This window comes from Gymnodraco acuticeps, unplaced genomic scaffold (genome assembly GCF_902827175.1).
Source record: "Gymnodraco acuticeps unplaced genomic scaffold, fGymAcu1.1, whole genome shotgun sequence".
NCBI classification, from domain to species: Eukaryota; Metazoa; Chordata; class Actinopteri; order Perciformes; family Bathydraconidae; genus Gymnodraco; species Gymnodraco acuticeps.
In genome coordinates, this window is record NW_022992185.1 from 298466 (window position 1) to 312955 (window position 14490).

The window sequence follows — 14490 nt, forward strand, 5'->3', positions numbered from 1 at the left end:
CTAATTGATTGATTGTTTTATGGGTATTCTGTGTTGAGATGGTGCAAATATTTTTAATACATATCCAATATCTTTCTAATACATTTCTCTTGTGTTGTTCTTTCACATAACTAAGACTATAGAAGTGTAAAAAATAGGCTACGTCAGATTATTCCAAGGGACATACAAGTCAAATCAAGTACATTTTTATTTATATAGCCCAAAATCACAGATCAGAATGAGGGGGTCCTTGGTGTATTCTCTATCTTGTAAGGGGTCCTTGGCTGAAAAACAATTGAGAACCTCTGCTCTAAAGTACCGCAGTCTCTTCTCCTAAATCCTTTTGAATTCTCCTATCCACTATCCCTTAACCCCGTGACGTTTCACTCAGAGGTCAAGGAATAGGAGATAGGGTTAGAATTTAGGAGCTGATTTTTGGATTATCGGAACGCAACCGAGGTTTCAAACTTGCTTTATCCAGGGGTGCACATAACTGGTACGCAGGTACGCATGCGCGGCAAAAATCTGAATTGCGTAACGTCACTTGTGTCACTACGCGCCTTTGCGTACCTCAAAACATCTAAACAAGACACATATTTCGTCTACACGTGTTCCTTGTTAACAGTCAATGGAGTAAACTACGAGACATGTAAAAAAAAAAAAAGACATTAAGCAGCTACGTTGCCGTTTCGCTCCCTGCAAAAACTCTTCGGTATTTCTATGACGGATTGAACTGGGTGCTGGCCGAGCCGCGCAGAACATAACCGACGGACCTGCGAAGCTTACAGGAAGCAGAGGCTTAGATAACCGGACAACAGAGTTGGTCGCCGTGTGCACAGACAGGGTTAGCGTCGGTATGAACAACAGAATTGTGCCAAAACTCCGCCAACTGGCTGCAGTGGGAGACTCCCCTGTGCACATTCTGTGCCCCGTGCACACACTGGAGAACTGCGCAAAATCAGCTGATCACAACGTGCACGCTCTGTGGTCAAGCTGCTGCAGTTTTATTTACAACAAAGTGGAGTAAAACACACAGTTGCAAACTTCCTCAGGGTGTTATGGAAGAGTTTGAAATCAGACAGAGGTGGAAGAAGTACTCAGATCTTGTACTTGAGTAGAAGTAGAAGTACCAGAGTGTTACTCTGTTACAGTAAAAGTCCTGCATTCAAAATGTTACTCAAGTAAAATTAGAAAAGTATTATCATCAAAATATAGTTAAAGTACCAAAAGTAAAAGTAGTCGTTGTGCAGATTGGTCCATTTCAGAATAATATATATGATATGTTTTGTAATGATTGATCATTAAAGTGTTCTCAAAGCTGGTAAAGGTGCAGCTACTTTTACAAATTAGATCAAAGCCAAGTAAAGTACAAATATCTCAAAATGGTACTTAAGTAGAGTACTTGAAGAACTGTAACTTCCCACATCTGAAATCAGATATGACTTCAAGTCATGTGATCATTTCTTAGTATTTGATCCTTCAACTTGGCCTCAGGAAATGCAAGGACTTCACAGTTTTGGCAACAAGTTTTGGAGACAGGGAGGTGCATCTTCATCATCTAGCATGCAAGAAGTGTAAATAGAGGACAGTGAAGGAGACACTGAGGAGGACCACGCTTCGTGTGCGGTGAGTATAATGCTGTCTCCTGGTACTCATCTGAGTAACTCACTAAAAAAGTGATGTGCACCCCTGTTTATAACCTCCTTTAGCTTAGGAACCACTGGACCTCCCTAACCGAAAGGAGAGGAGAAAATGCTGCCCCACAATGCATTGCAGCCGCAGCATTTGCCGTCACTCAACTGTCGTTCACGGAAACAACCGATTATGACCGAGAAATAATATCATGAAAGTTACGGTGCATATTAAGCATTTTAAAACGTATGTGGCAAGTTGCCAAAGTGCTTTGTTCTGAACGTTCATCAGTATTATAATCAAAAAGATAAATATGAACGTTAGTTTTTACTGAAATGATCAAATAAAGTCAACATTTCACAGTCTTCACTGAGCTGTGTGGGGTTTGTTCAACTTTTAAAAGATGTTTGAATGGTGATATACACAGTGATAGATGTTAAGGACTAACGTTTATAATAAATACATTTGTATTGATTTTAAGATTACATTACATTACATTTAGCTGACGCTTTTATCCAAAGCGACTTACAATAAGTGCGTTCGACCAACAAGATACACACTTGAAGAAAACAGAATCATATAAGTACATCAGGTTTCATAGAGCTAAAACATTTCAAGTGCTACTCAACTGGCTTTAGGTAAGCCAGTCCTTTATTAGTATATAAGTGCTTTGTTAATAGTTCTATCGCTCGAAGTGGAGTCGAAAGAGATGAGTTTTCAGTTTGCGCCGGAAGATCTTTTCATAGTTCATACAATCATACGTATTGGGATAATTTGTATTGATGTGGACCGGAGGGAGAGGGTGACGAGCATAAGTTTCACTTTCCTTTTTTATTTCAATTCCAACTTTGGTCATGAAGAATATGTTTCTCTGTTGTCCACGTTCATAAAGCATAAAGCAACAGCATCAGAGCACGGTGCAGAGTCTCTAGATTTCAAACCTTTATTTAACCAGATTGGTCCCATTGAGATCATAGATCTCTTTTTCAAGGGAGACCTGCAGCATATAGGTTCCACATGAAACATAAAACAATAAAGGACATCATACATTATATTTACAGGATACATTTACATAGTTATAGACATTTACAAGTGGCCATAGTATCAACGAGCATTTCATTTAGCCTAGCTTTAAAAACATGCAGAGGAATGAGATTGCTCAGTTTCAATTCTTGCTGAAGACTGTTCCAAGCAAGTGGAGCTGCACATAAAAGCTGTCTTACCTAAGACAGTCCTTGCTCTTGGCACATCTAACAATACTACATCATGCCATCTCAGACAATAGCTGCTTGCAACTCTCTGTGTTATCAGAGAGCAGATATAATACGGGAGTTTACCCAACAAAGCTTTATAAATAAACGTGTACCAATGACTGAGCCTCTTTACAGTAAGTGAAGGCAGACCTGCCTTGGCATACAGGGTACAGTGATGAGTAAGTGCTTTACAATTTGTGACAAATCTCAGTGCGCTGTGATAGGCGGCATCTAACTTGTTCAGGCAATAGGCAGGTGCATTCATATAGATCAGATCACTATAGTCCAGCACAGGTAAAAAGGTCACAGTGACTAGCCTTTTCCTGGCCTCAAAAGAGAAACAGGACTTGTTTCTAAAAAAGAAACCTAGCCTAACCCTCAGCTTTTTAAGCAGGTTATTGACATGAAGTTTAAAAGTAAGACAATCATCAAGCCAGATACCTAGGTATTTATAACTGGTAACCACTTTGAGTACTTGTCCTTGCATAGTAACAATATCTAAAACAGGCTCTGGTGTCTTTTTAGCTTTAGAAAAGAGCATTACCTTGGGTTTATCAACATTTAAAAGAAGCTTTAGTTCAGAGAGCTGAGTCTGAATAATGTTAAAAACATCCTGTAATTTAACACCAGCCTCCTTAATGGAGGGACCTGCACAGTATGTCACGGTATCATCCGCATAAAAATGTAAAGTAGCTTCATCCACATTTTCACCTAAACTGTTGATATATATGGAGATGAGTTTACAGTAGTCCCTCGTTCTTATTAAACATCCATGTTGTAGTCCGCTGTATAGAAAACTGTAGTTTCCATAGTTTCCCCACAGCAGCAGACGCACATTCATGACGTCCGCTGGCGCATCATAAACACGTCGGATAGTGAAAGTGCATTCGGATTCTCTAAAGTACCGCAGTCTCTTCTCCTAAGTCCTTTTGAATTCTCCTATCCACTATCCCATAACCCCGTGACGTTTCACTCAGAGGTCAAGGGTTAGACGTTAGGAGCTGATTTTTGGATTATCCGACCGCAACCCAGATCTTCAGCATGCTCTTCCTCCCATCGGTCCCCAGGGGTGACTATCATTATATGCAATTGGGAAATAAATATTCTTTAAGCCAAAATAAGTCTCTCCTGTTTTAAATGTACATTTTCTCAGATGTCTCCAGATAAACAAAATGGGGCAGATGCTGGATGTTTTCAGATTAAGATGGAGGAAGATTTTATTCAACTTTTATCCAAAAAGAGAAAACTGGGTGAAAAACCAAGACAGCATGTAATTATTTATCTATGGTGTTATGGTCTGTCAAATTCTGTGCATGTTGAGTATAATGTGCCCTGTAAATGGTTTTGTATATTGGACGAGATGAAGGTATGTACACATTTTCTTTCCCTGTGGGGACAATGAAATCACAGAAGAAAAACTACCACCATACTTTTTTTTTTTTTAATCCTGCTGACACTAATTCAGAACTGGACAAAGATTTCTGTCAAACGTATTCTGCAACTTCTGGCAAACATAAAATCCCACATTAAAAAAGAAAAGTCTACTCAGTGTTTTAAAAGTCGATTCAAAAGGTCATGGCGGCCCTTCAAGGTGAACCAGGCAGATAACCTGTAGGAACATGACTCTGCCACCAGAAGAGAGGGAGACAGGAAACTGCATTGTTGATTGAACAATAATCAGCTGCTGAAAAACAATCAGACAAGGACTTCATTTGAAGCTTAATGGTGTACCTTGGTAATGCTAACACCTTCTTTTGTCTTCCATGTAATAACATTAGAAGAAAAAAGGCTAGTTGAAAGAACTTATTTTAAGATGTTTGAGTATAATATATATTAGGGCTGTCAAGTTAACGCGTTAATAACGCTAATTATTTTAACGCGATTAACGCATGTGTATTTTTTTTCCTCGGCCGCCCCGTAGTTTCAGAGCGCATCGACTTTAAAATACCATCTACAAGCTGATGCTGACAGCCCCGCTCCTGCTGCCTGCTTGTGGCAGACCACACTTCCACGCTCACCGGCAGGCACCGACTGGCTGTTGGGAGGACCGGGAGGGTATGTGTGGCCCGAGCGAGCGAGAGAGAGACCTTACGTGCATTGTTGTTGTTAGCATCTGGTGCTAGCTAGCTGCGCTAACGGATCTAAGGAGATGTTTAAATGAAAACAGAGGAGCGACATTTCGCCACAACTGCGCCGAGCACTTGACTTTATGCAGGCAGCCAGACAGTGGGACATTGTACGAAAAGTCAGCACACTCAGCACGGATAGTGCGCGCAACATGATTGCAGCGTCCAGGCAGCTCCCGTTCGAGCCTTGAGTTGCACATAGCTCCAACGCACACACACACACACACACGCGCGCGCACACACACACCATTTGTATTGTATTATTGAATGAGAGAGGTTCCAGGTTGAATTGAGGCGAATATTTGTAATGTTCAGAGGTTGTTGTGTTTAATATTCATGAGAATATTTGTCATTGTTCAAATGATAATAAACATTAGCATAAAGCATATTTGTCCACTCATATGTTGATAAGAGTATTAAAAACTTGAAAGATATTCCTCTAAGGTACATTTAGAACAGATCAAAAATGTGCGATTAATTTGCGATTAATCGCGATTAAATATTTTAATCGACTGACAGCCCTAATATATATACATAAATACAGTATATATATATAGTTAAATACAAAAATGTACATTCAGAGACAGAAACTTTGGTTGCTTTAGTAGCGAACACAGATCTCTGTACAATGGCTTCTTAATTCCCATTCAACTTTTGAAAGAACAAAATGCGAACACAAACTAGCCCTTCCTCGACAGAGACAAACTTTGTTGTAACCCTTCAGAGTGGATAAAGGCTTCCAAAGGCAGATGCTTTTATGAGCACACAGCTTGAGGGAATGTTTTGCAGCAGCACCATGTTTCTGTTTCACAGAGGGCTTTCTCTGTAAAAGGCTCTTTGACTGCTCAGAGGAAAAGAAGCCATTACTGCCGATTGCCTTCAGGGCCTCCTAACAGTGAGGTGCAGAGAGGCCACTGTTCTGAGGCAAAGGATAGCAGGGACATCATCACCATGCTGTGAAGACAGAATCGCTGCCTCTATATTCTCAGCCAACCCAGTCTCACGGCATTTCATGTTATAGTCACGACATGTAATCTATTGATTCGTGTTCACCAACACCATTTTACCCTTTTTTTCGTGTCACACAGAATGATTTTAAAAGCAATGTATTTCTATTGGTAGTATGTTTCGTGCCTGCAGCACGTCTTTTTGTCCGTTCGGGTCTTGGAAGACCGGAAGCTGTGGGGTTCATAAAAACATGTTCTTACTCAATATCAAGCCACGATTATTGTTTTTATTTTAAATCCTATAATGTCGGACTTTTTTTGCCGTCTGTGAGGAAAAGAAATGGGGCTCAGAGCCTCAGAATACTGAAATCTTTTTTTCCTTCTAATTTGTTATTCTTTTCTAAATAACACACTGTTATTTACTCACCAATAACACACAATTATCCTTGTTTTTATTTATTTGTTTAATTCCATAATCTCTGGCTTTTTTGGCGTCCGTCAGGAACTGAATTTCAAAATAAAAATAACCGGAAACAGACGTAGCATCATTGCGAGACACAGCCACTGAACTGATTACCCAAGATTCTCAGCTATGGTTTAAGCTCGCTAATTGGATGTTTTAGCCGCAATGCATGTAGGGATATGGTGTTCATGCCATATCAAATCCGAAAAACTTTTTTTTTTAAAGAAAATAATACTTAATTCCGAGTGTTCTTGCTTTTCTCTTTGAAAGTCATCACATAACGGCATTGTAATACACGGTTCGGCTGCATTACATATTACAGATCTGCCGTAGTTCTTTATTTATAGAGCCCTGATGAGAAGACCTTTGGAAAAACTGAAGAAATGCCGCCGAAACTGAATTACTTGACGTGGATCATAAATATATCAACAATTAAACAACATCTTCAATTTCTCTTCACATAATACGTCTGACTTTTATATTTGATCTAATTCATAGATAGGTTATATTTACACCATAACGGTGCACAGCTGATATAAAAGGACTGATTTTCTTTGAATATAAGAATGTAAATACTGAGTCTGAAATAATATAGCAATATGCTGTAAAATGATGTGAAAGCATGAATAAAACTACACATCTTCAGATGTTGTACATACATAAGTGTCCTACACTAATAATACAAAGTTATTATGGCTGTGTGTACCTTGTGTGCACCGCCTAGTGGTTAAAGCACGTTAATGAATTATTGTTTTTATCTGTTATATTTGATTAAAAAAATATTAAGAGTACATACTTTCATAGGGGGAAAGTAGAAGGTCAATGATAGAAATATAAAATATAAAAAATCAAGAAGATACTATAAGTGATCTCTACAATAAAACAGTTTAGTGCAGAATGTACAAAGATGTTAATAGGAGGAGGTGCAAAACAGACAAACGAAATAACCTTTATTTAAACATTAAATAATACTTTAGATTAAGGTCTTCTTTTAAATAAGAAAAAAGCATTGGGGGTATCTATCAAAAGATAAATATTAAGCCTGACAAAGTACTTAACATCTAATATATTGCTTTCCTGTTAACTATGTTGAAGCATTTATTTTAACTGATATTATACATATGAATTATACTCTTATGTATGTAGATAGAATAAGAAATGTGCAGAATATGACAGTTTAATGGTGGAGGTACACACATATTGATAGATGTCTTGTAATGCACTGTTGAGGAACCTGTGACCCAAGTTTTTCATTAATTGCATAACTACACCATAGTTGTGTATATGATATGTCAATAAACCTTTGAAAATCTTGAAATCTTGAAAGGGATGTGCAAAATAGCCATAATATACAGTCTTTAATGAACTATTAGTAGAGAATAACGAGTAATGAATATACTTTATTACTCGTTTCCATTCATGTCAATTGCAGATACATGTTTAGTCTTCTCAAGCACCAACTATCAAATATCTCTCCTGATTGTTGGCACTTGACAATCACCTTACCTGAATTTTACTGTAACTAAAGTCTGCTTTAAGGGTTGTTTATATTTCACATCATTAATCAGAATCTGCAAAGTAACTCAAATAAATGTAGTGGAGTAAAAATACCAGGTTAACCTCTGAATTGTAGTGGAGTAGAATTACAAAGTAACAATGAGCTGTCATGTGGGTATTAATGCTGCGCATTATGGACACAAGCGATTTTCACCCATTTATTAATTATATGTTTTACATTTGATAACACCAATGTGTTTAATACTGGCAACTTCTAATTGTGGGAAAAACGAAAACGTTCAGTAGAGACGTCCCATAGAACATTTTGCGAAACACAATAGCCAGCATGTGTAGTTCTGGGGAGGGCGTTCGATTCCAGTTTTGGATAGTCTGGCGTGGTTTCGTTCCATTTCAAACAGCTGTCTGACGCTCAGCGTAACCTTGGCGCACTGCCACTCCAACATCCAATCCCAGAACTTGAAGATTAATCACGGGGACAGTAGTCCTAATTATAGCTGGGGATTATGGGTAGTGTAGTGTCTTCGGCCATCCTAAACTCAGAAATGTTTTTCGGATTTGACATGGCATTAACACCATACATGCATTGCGGCTAAAACATCCAATCAGCGAGCTTAAACCATAGCTGAGGATCTTGGGTAATCAGTTCAGTGGCTGTGTATTGCAATGATGCTCGAAATGTCCCTTATAGGCCTACGTCTGTTTCCGGTTATTTTTATTTTGAAATTCAGTTCTTGACGGACGCCAAAAAATCGTGTTGGTGAACACGAATCAATAGATTAAATGTCGTGACTATAATACGAAATGCCGTGGGACTTGGTTGTCCCAGCAGATCACACACACAGCCAAAGACGTGACCGGGGCCAAATGTGACTTCAAATGTGACAAATGTGACGTCTTTGAGTTGTGAAAAGCGCTATATAAATAAAATGCATTATTATTATTATTAAAGCTATCGCACAGCAATCACTTGGTATATAACACAAGATGTAAGCAAGAAATGACAGTGCAGAAGGGGTTGAATGTGGGATGGGGCAGATACCTGTTTCCTGGAGGAGAGGGCGCTCTTTGGCCGGCTCTGGCGACCCGCCTTCCTCCCAGCTTCAGAGGTGTCCCGGCAGCTGCGGCGCAGGCTGGTGGCGCTGTTGTCAGGGTGGGTGGACAGCGGGCTGGGGGGACAAGCAGCATGTTACATCTGGTCTGCTTCTATGTGCTGTAGGGTTTATGTATGGGTCTTGAAATCCTGTAAAAAAAAAAGGAGGAGCTGATTTGAAACAAAAACTACTTTAGATAATGTTTTATATACTCTTTACCCTACTGAATTCAGTAGAAGGTGAAGCAGGTGTCTTCTAACCCATATTAGTGCTAACTGCTAACATTTGAAATGGGGGCTGGTATGGGTGAACCTCTGAAACCACTGGAGCCCATGTTTTCCATAATGAAGCTGGAAAGATTATTGCATTGTGACTCTGCCTGCACTGAAAAAACTGAAACAGTGACTCTAACTAAATGTCAAAAAATGTCACATAATAGTATTATATTAGGTTAGTTGTGTTAATGTTTAACTCCAAGGCCAGGCTGAGAGAAAACAAACGCAAAACAACGAATGACATCATCAGGGTTATTCTCGCAGACAAGGCTCCTCAAGATCCACAGAAGATTTTCTTCCACTCTTTCACAGGCTGGGCATTACTTCTCACGATGAATAAACTGATACTTTACATGTTTAAAATTGGTGGAGGGTCTGAATGAATTAACGAACATGTATGATATGGTGTGAACAGTACCTGAGGTAGAGGATCCGTGCTATCAAGCCATACAGCACGATGGCGAGGAGCAGCGGTATGACGTAGAAAATGGCGAAGTCAATGAGGTATATGGGCAGGTAGAGCTCCCGTTTGACTTTGTAGCCGCACTGCACATGTCCGTCCTGGTTCACCTGATGTCATACATGGTAGAGACGCTGGGTTAAAACAGGCGTCCAGGTCATACACATCTTACACATCTCAACACAATGACACTACTCTCAGAAATTCTACAGAAGTCTTACAAAAGTTTGACAGTTGAACCGCAATATGAACAATTGTTTATCAGAAAAAATTTGTTCATGACTCATGTAAGGACTTACTTTGCAGTCCCTGTGGAGGACATCATTTACCTATATAGCCTCCCATAGCAATGTATCAATATTAAAGTATTACAATAAATACACATAGACTTCCGGTATGGGGTGTGGTGAATAGACGCGTGCTCGGTTGGCTCTAACTGTCCCACTCTTATTTACCTTTTAAACCTCGTCTTTTTTCAACATAATTTGTTTGCAACGGCTTTATAAGCCATTGTTAACTGCAAAGACCTCCGGCAATGTCGAAAGCAAAGGGAAAACAAGCTGAAAAGGGCAAAGGGTCTCCGTCAGCGTCGACTCCTAGCATAACTCCAGCTCCGACTCCGAGCATTACTACGGCTTCGACTCCTAGCATAACTTTGGCTGACATTAGCTTGCTACTGGATGGACATAGAGCAGCTCTCACGGCTGATTTTTACATTACATTTTACATTACATTGCATTTAGCTGACGCTTTTATCCAAAGCGACGTACAATAAGTGCGTTCGACCAACAAAATACAAACTTGAAGAAAACAGAATCATATAAGTACTTCAGGCTTCATAGAGCAAAAACATTTCAAGTGCTACTCAACTGGCTTTAGATAAGCCAGTCCTTTATTAGTACATAAGTGCTTTGTTAATAGTTCTATTGCTCGAAGTGGAGTCGATTTCAAATCCTCATTCGAGTCTCTGACATCTACCCTGGACAGCATACACTCCACCATCACAGACGGGCAGCGTATACATTCTCTGGAAGCTAATGCTAATGAAGTCGACCAACGTCTCCAGCAACTTGAGAACGCATGCTCCGCTCTGAAGGGGGACAACGAGACACTCAAAACTAAGGTAGCAGATTTGGAGGGACGCAGCAGACACCAAAATCTTCGGATTATTGGCCTACCTGAATCTATCGAAGGTGCCCGTCCGTCTGCCTTCTTCTCTCAACTCCTCATTGATACCCTCGGCACGGAGATTCTTGCTTCGCCCCCCGAGCTTGACCGAGCTCACCGGAGCCTCGCGCCCAAGCCTGCCCCAGGAGGGAGACCGAGACCTGTAATCCTGCGCTTCCACCGCTTCCAAATTAAGGACCTAGTGATCCGTGAAGCCCGCAGGCAGGGTGAGCTGAACTACAAAGGCCATAAGATCCGCTTGTATGATGACTACAGCCCCGACGTGTTAAAGCTGTTGATGGAACATTTGCATCTTTTGATCAGCTGGCCCGTAAATTCAATCTACCTAAGTCCCACTTCTTCAGATATTTACAAGTCCAAGATTTTATTCGTAATCGTTTTCCAAGTTTCCCTGCTATTCCTCCTTGTTATGGAAATAATTGTCATAGACGCCAAGATGTGACATACAGGACAAACCTTGATGTCTGTTTACCTTCTTTAAGGACACAGGCTGCTTAGCCAATAATGTTATTGTTCCCATTCTGTGACCGGTCAATACTGGGTCACAGATGGTCTGTGTTGTGGGTACACTGGGACACTTCCTTCTCTGTATTTGTGGACTCCAAGGTGAAATCTTCGAGGTCATAGGTGTCCGAGGCAAGTAGCTCAGTGTTCCCACACTGTTTAGGCTATCTTCTCAAATATGTTGTTTACTCTCTGCGAAACCAGTTAGATGGGCTGGCAAGAGAGAGGCTCTCCAGAATTGACGTGGCAACTCTACCGTGAAGTCAGAACCTCTGACTCTTGGACTTGTGATGTGAATCCTCCGGCCGTTAACTCCAAATAAACCATCATGTGTTTGACATCAAAGCTACTGCTCTTCCCGTGTCTCCTTCCTGAGTCGGTGACTCCCAGTGCATAGCTACACAGAAGTTTCCTCTACACTCCTTCTACCTGGGTTGACACTATCTTAAGTATTAACCCTAACCTCAAGGGTACCATTTCAAAGCTATAAATACTCTTTTCACATGCCACCCTCTGCCCTCTGATAACTTTCGAACTAATTGGTCAGAGGACCTCAATATAGAGATAGGGACTGAGGTTTGGCAGTCTATTTTAAAACGTGTCCACACATCATCCATTTGTGCCCGCCACGGGGTTTTACAATGTAAAGTGGTCCATAGAGTGCACTGGTCCAAAAGTAAACTAGCTCGCATCTATCCTGGTACTGATCCTAACTGTGATAAATGTCACCTAGGACCAGCTAATCTCGCCCACATGTTTTGGACTTGCCCCACCCTATCTCTGTTTTGGAAGTCTGTCTTTGACTCACTCTCAGCTATCACGTCTGTTACCATCCATCCCTCACCCTTAATTGGCCTGTTTGGTGTGTTACCCGTTGACCATTTACTGCCATCTTATTTAGCTGAACTTGTAGCTTTCCTCACATTGCTGGCTAGGCGCATTATTTTGATGCATTGGAAGGGTCCTCGTCCCCCCTCTCATACAAATTGGATAAAGGATGCCCTATACTTTGTGAAATTGGAAAAAATTAAACACTGTATTAGGGGCTCAGACTTAAAGTTCACAAAAATATGGCTACCCTTCTTAGAACATGTTGAGTCCCTCCAGTTGGAGTCTGTCCCCATTGGCTGAGTCGCCCCCCTGGACCGCAACAGCTCACAGGAATGCTCACAAAATGTCTTGCAGGTTTTTATTTATTTATTTTTATATATATATATATATATATATATATATATATATATATATTGTATTTTTTTTAATTATTATTATTATTTTTATTTTTTATTTCATTATTACATTATTGTCTAATTGTAACTGATGTATTGTGTCTTGGGGTTGTTTTGTTAGAAATCGCAGGGGTAATGCATTGTATTGCTGCTCTCTTTGTGTATTGAAAATTGAAAAAATAAATCATATATAAAAAATAAATAAATACACATAAATGTACATTTGCACCTTACACATTATGTACTGTATGTTTACACTAAGATTTTTTTTTTTTTTATCAAATGCCTAGTTTTCGAATAGTTGTTGATCAATCTGCTGCAGGTTAACCTCTCATTCATTATCTGTAGCTGCTCTTTACAGGGTTGGGGGGGCTGACGTTGGGCGAGACACGGGTTACACCCAGGTTGACAGATGAGACAGACAACCATTCAAGAGCACATTCAAACAAAATGTAGAATCAACATTTCTCTAACCTGCATGTCTTTGGACTGTGAGAGGAAGTTGGCCCCCCCGGAGAAGTCCCCATGCTAACACCAGGAGAACATGCAGACTATACACGCCCAGCCAGCCAGTGGGCTCAAACCCAAAACCCTCTTGCACACAAAAAGGAATGCAAAATGCAGTATATACATTTATTTATACCTGAATGTCCACCAGGAAAAACCACAGCATGCAGTAGACGCAGGTGAAGAACCACAGGCCTGCGATGATCCGCTTGGCCCGGGACACTGTGCACACGGTCTGAGCCTTCATGGGATGGCAGATAGCTATGTACCTGCATGCAAAAACATGGAAGGTTCAAACACAACCATGGCTGTTAATATGTTAACCCTGAACATCTGTTGGTAGTAGATAACACTGTGTTTACTGGTTTTAAGTTGTCTACATTACATTACAGTACATATAATTTAGGTTATATCCAAAGCTTCTTACAATTAGTGCAGATATATTCACTTCAAGCCAGATCATACCATAGTAAGTGCTGGTGAATCAGTTACAAGGCCTAAATTAACTCTAAACTTTTTTTTTGTCTAAAAACGTGCAGCAGAGCAGTGAGCAGCGCCTCCTCTCTTGCTAAACGTTATAATAGCTTCTTGGTTTATAGGCCTGAGGCTGTGTGTGAGAGTTTTCCTGGGTGTTCAATCATTCATCCAAGCAGTTGTCATTAAGATATGGAGAGATCATCAGGTTTTTCATACATATATATGTGAAGAAGGCCACTGCTTATCATTGACTCTTTTATTGTTTCATAGCTTATTAGCTGTTTTTAATGGTTGAGATATTAGATTACATTACTACATTACATTTTATATATATTTTAGGTGATGATCGAGATAGACAGAACAAGATGCACATATTTCTCTCTCTCTCTATGATGTACCTTGTGCTGCTTCAGCATTTATGTTAATATAACAGTTTATGACGGGCCAAAACATTCCGAAACTTTAGGTCTAATTTAGTATAATTGACTTCATGACTTTTACTGTACTTGTTCTGTTGAATGTATTTGCAGGAGGTTTCTGTGGTGGGTTGTGTTTCTCTATGTGTAGCTGACATAATGTTTGGTTAGATTGTGGCTCAATAACTACTACAAAGATAAGGGAAACTCTATAACCACTTTATTTAGCGAAGACATTGAAATGTTTTTTGAACAGCACATTACCAAATTGTGCAAATAAGAATTGAGCACCATAGATTGCACATTGACTGTCATCGATGTGATGTCAGTGGTTCCTATTTTTAAGAAAAACAAGACGTGCCATCAGAGGACATTCTGACTCGTTCACATATAGAGCTTAAGTTTAAACACTTGTCCAACGCAGCCTA

General features: G+C 39.9%; 1 protein-coding gene across 1 annotated transcript in view; it reads right to left on the reverse strand.

Annotated features, from left to right (window-relative positions):
• trhr2 (thyrotropin releasing hormone receptor 2) overlaps positions 1 to 14490 on the reverse strand; it is a 52265-nt gene that overhangs the window by 14645 nt on the left and 23130 nt on the right. Inside the window, exons 3-5 of the mRNA XM_034205092.1 lie at positions 13306 to 13438; positions 9703 to 9854; positions 8958 to 9084 (exon numbers count right to left, since the gene is read on the reverse strand). Of these exons, the coding sequence (XP_034060983.1) occupies positions 8958 to 9084; positions 9703 to 9854; positions 13306 to 13438 (412 nt within the window). The remainder of the gene's footprint in view (positions 1 to 8957; positions 9085 to 9702; positions 9855 to 13305; positions 13439 to 14490) is intronic.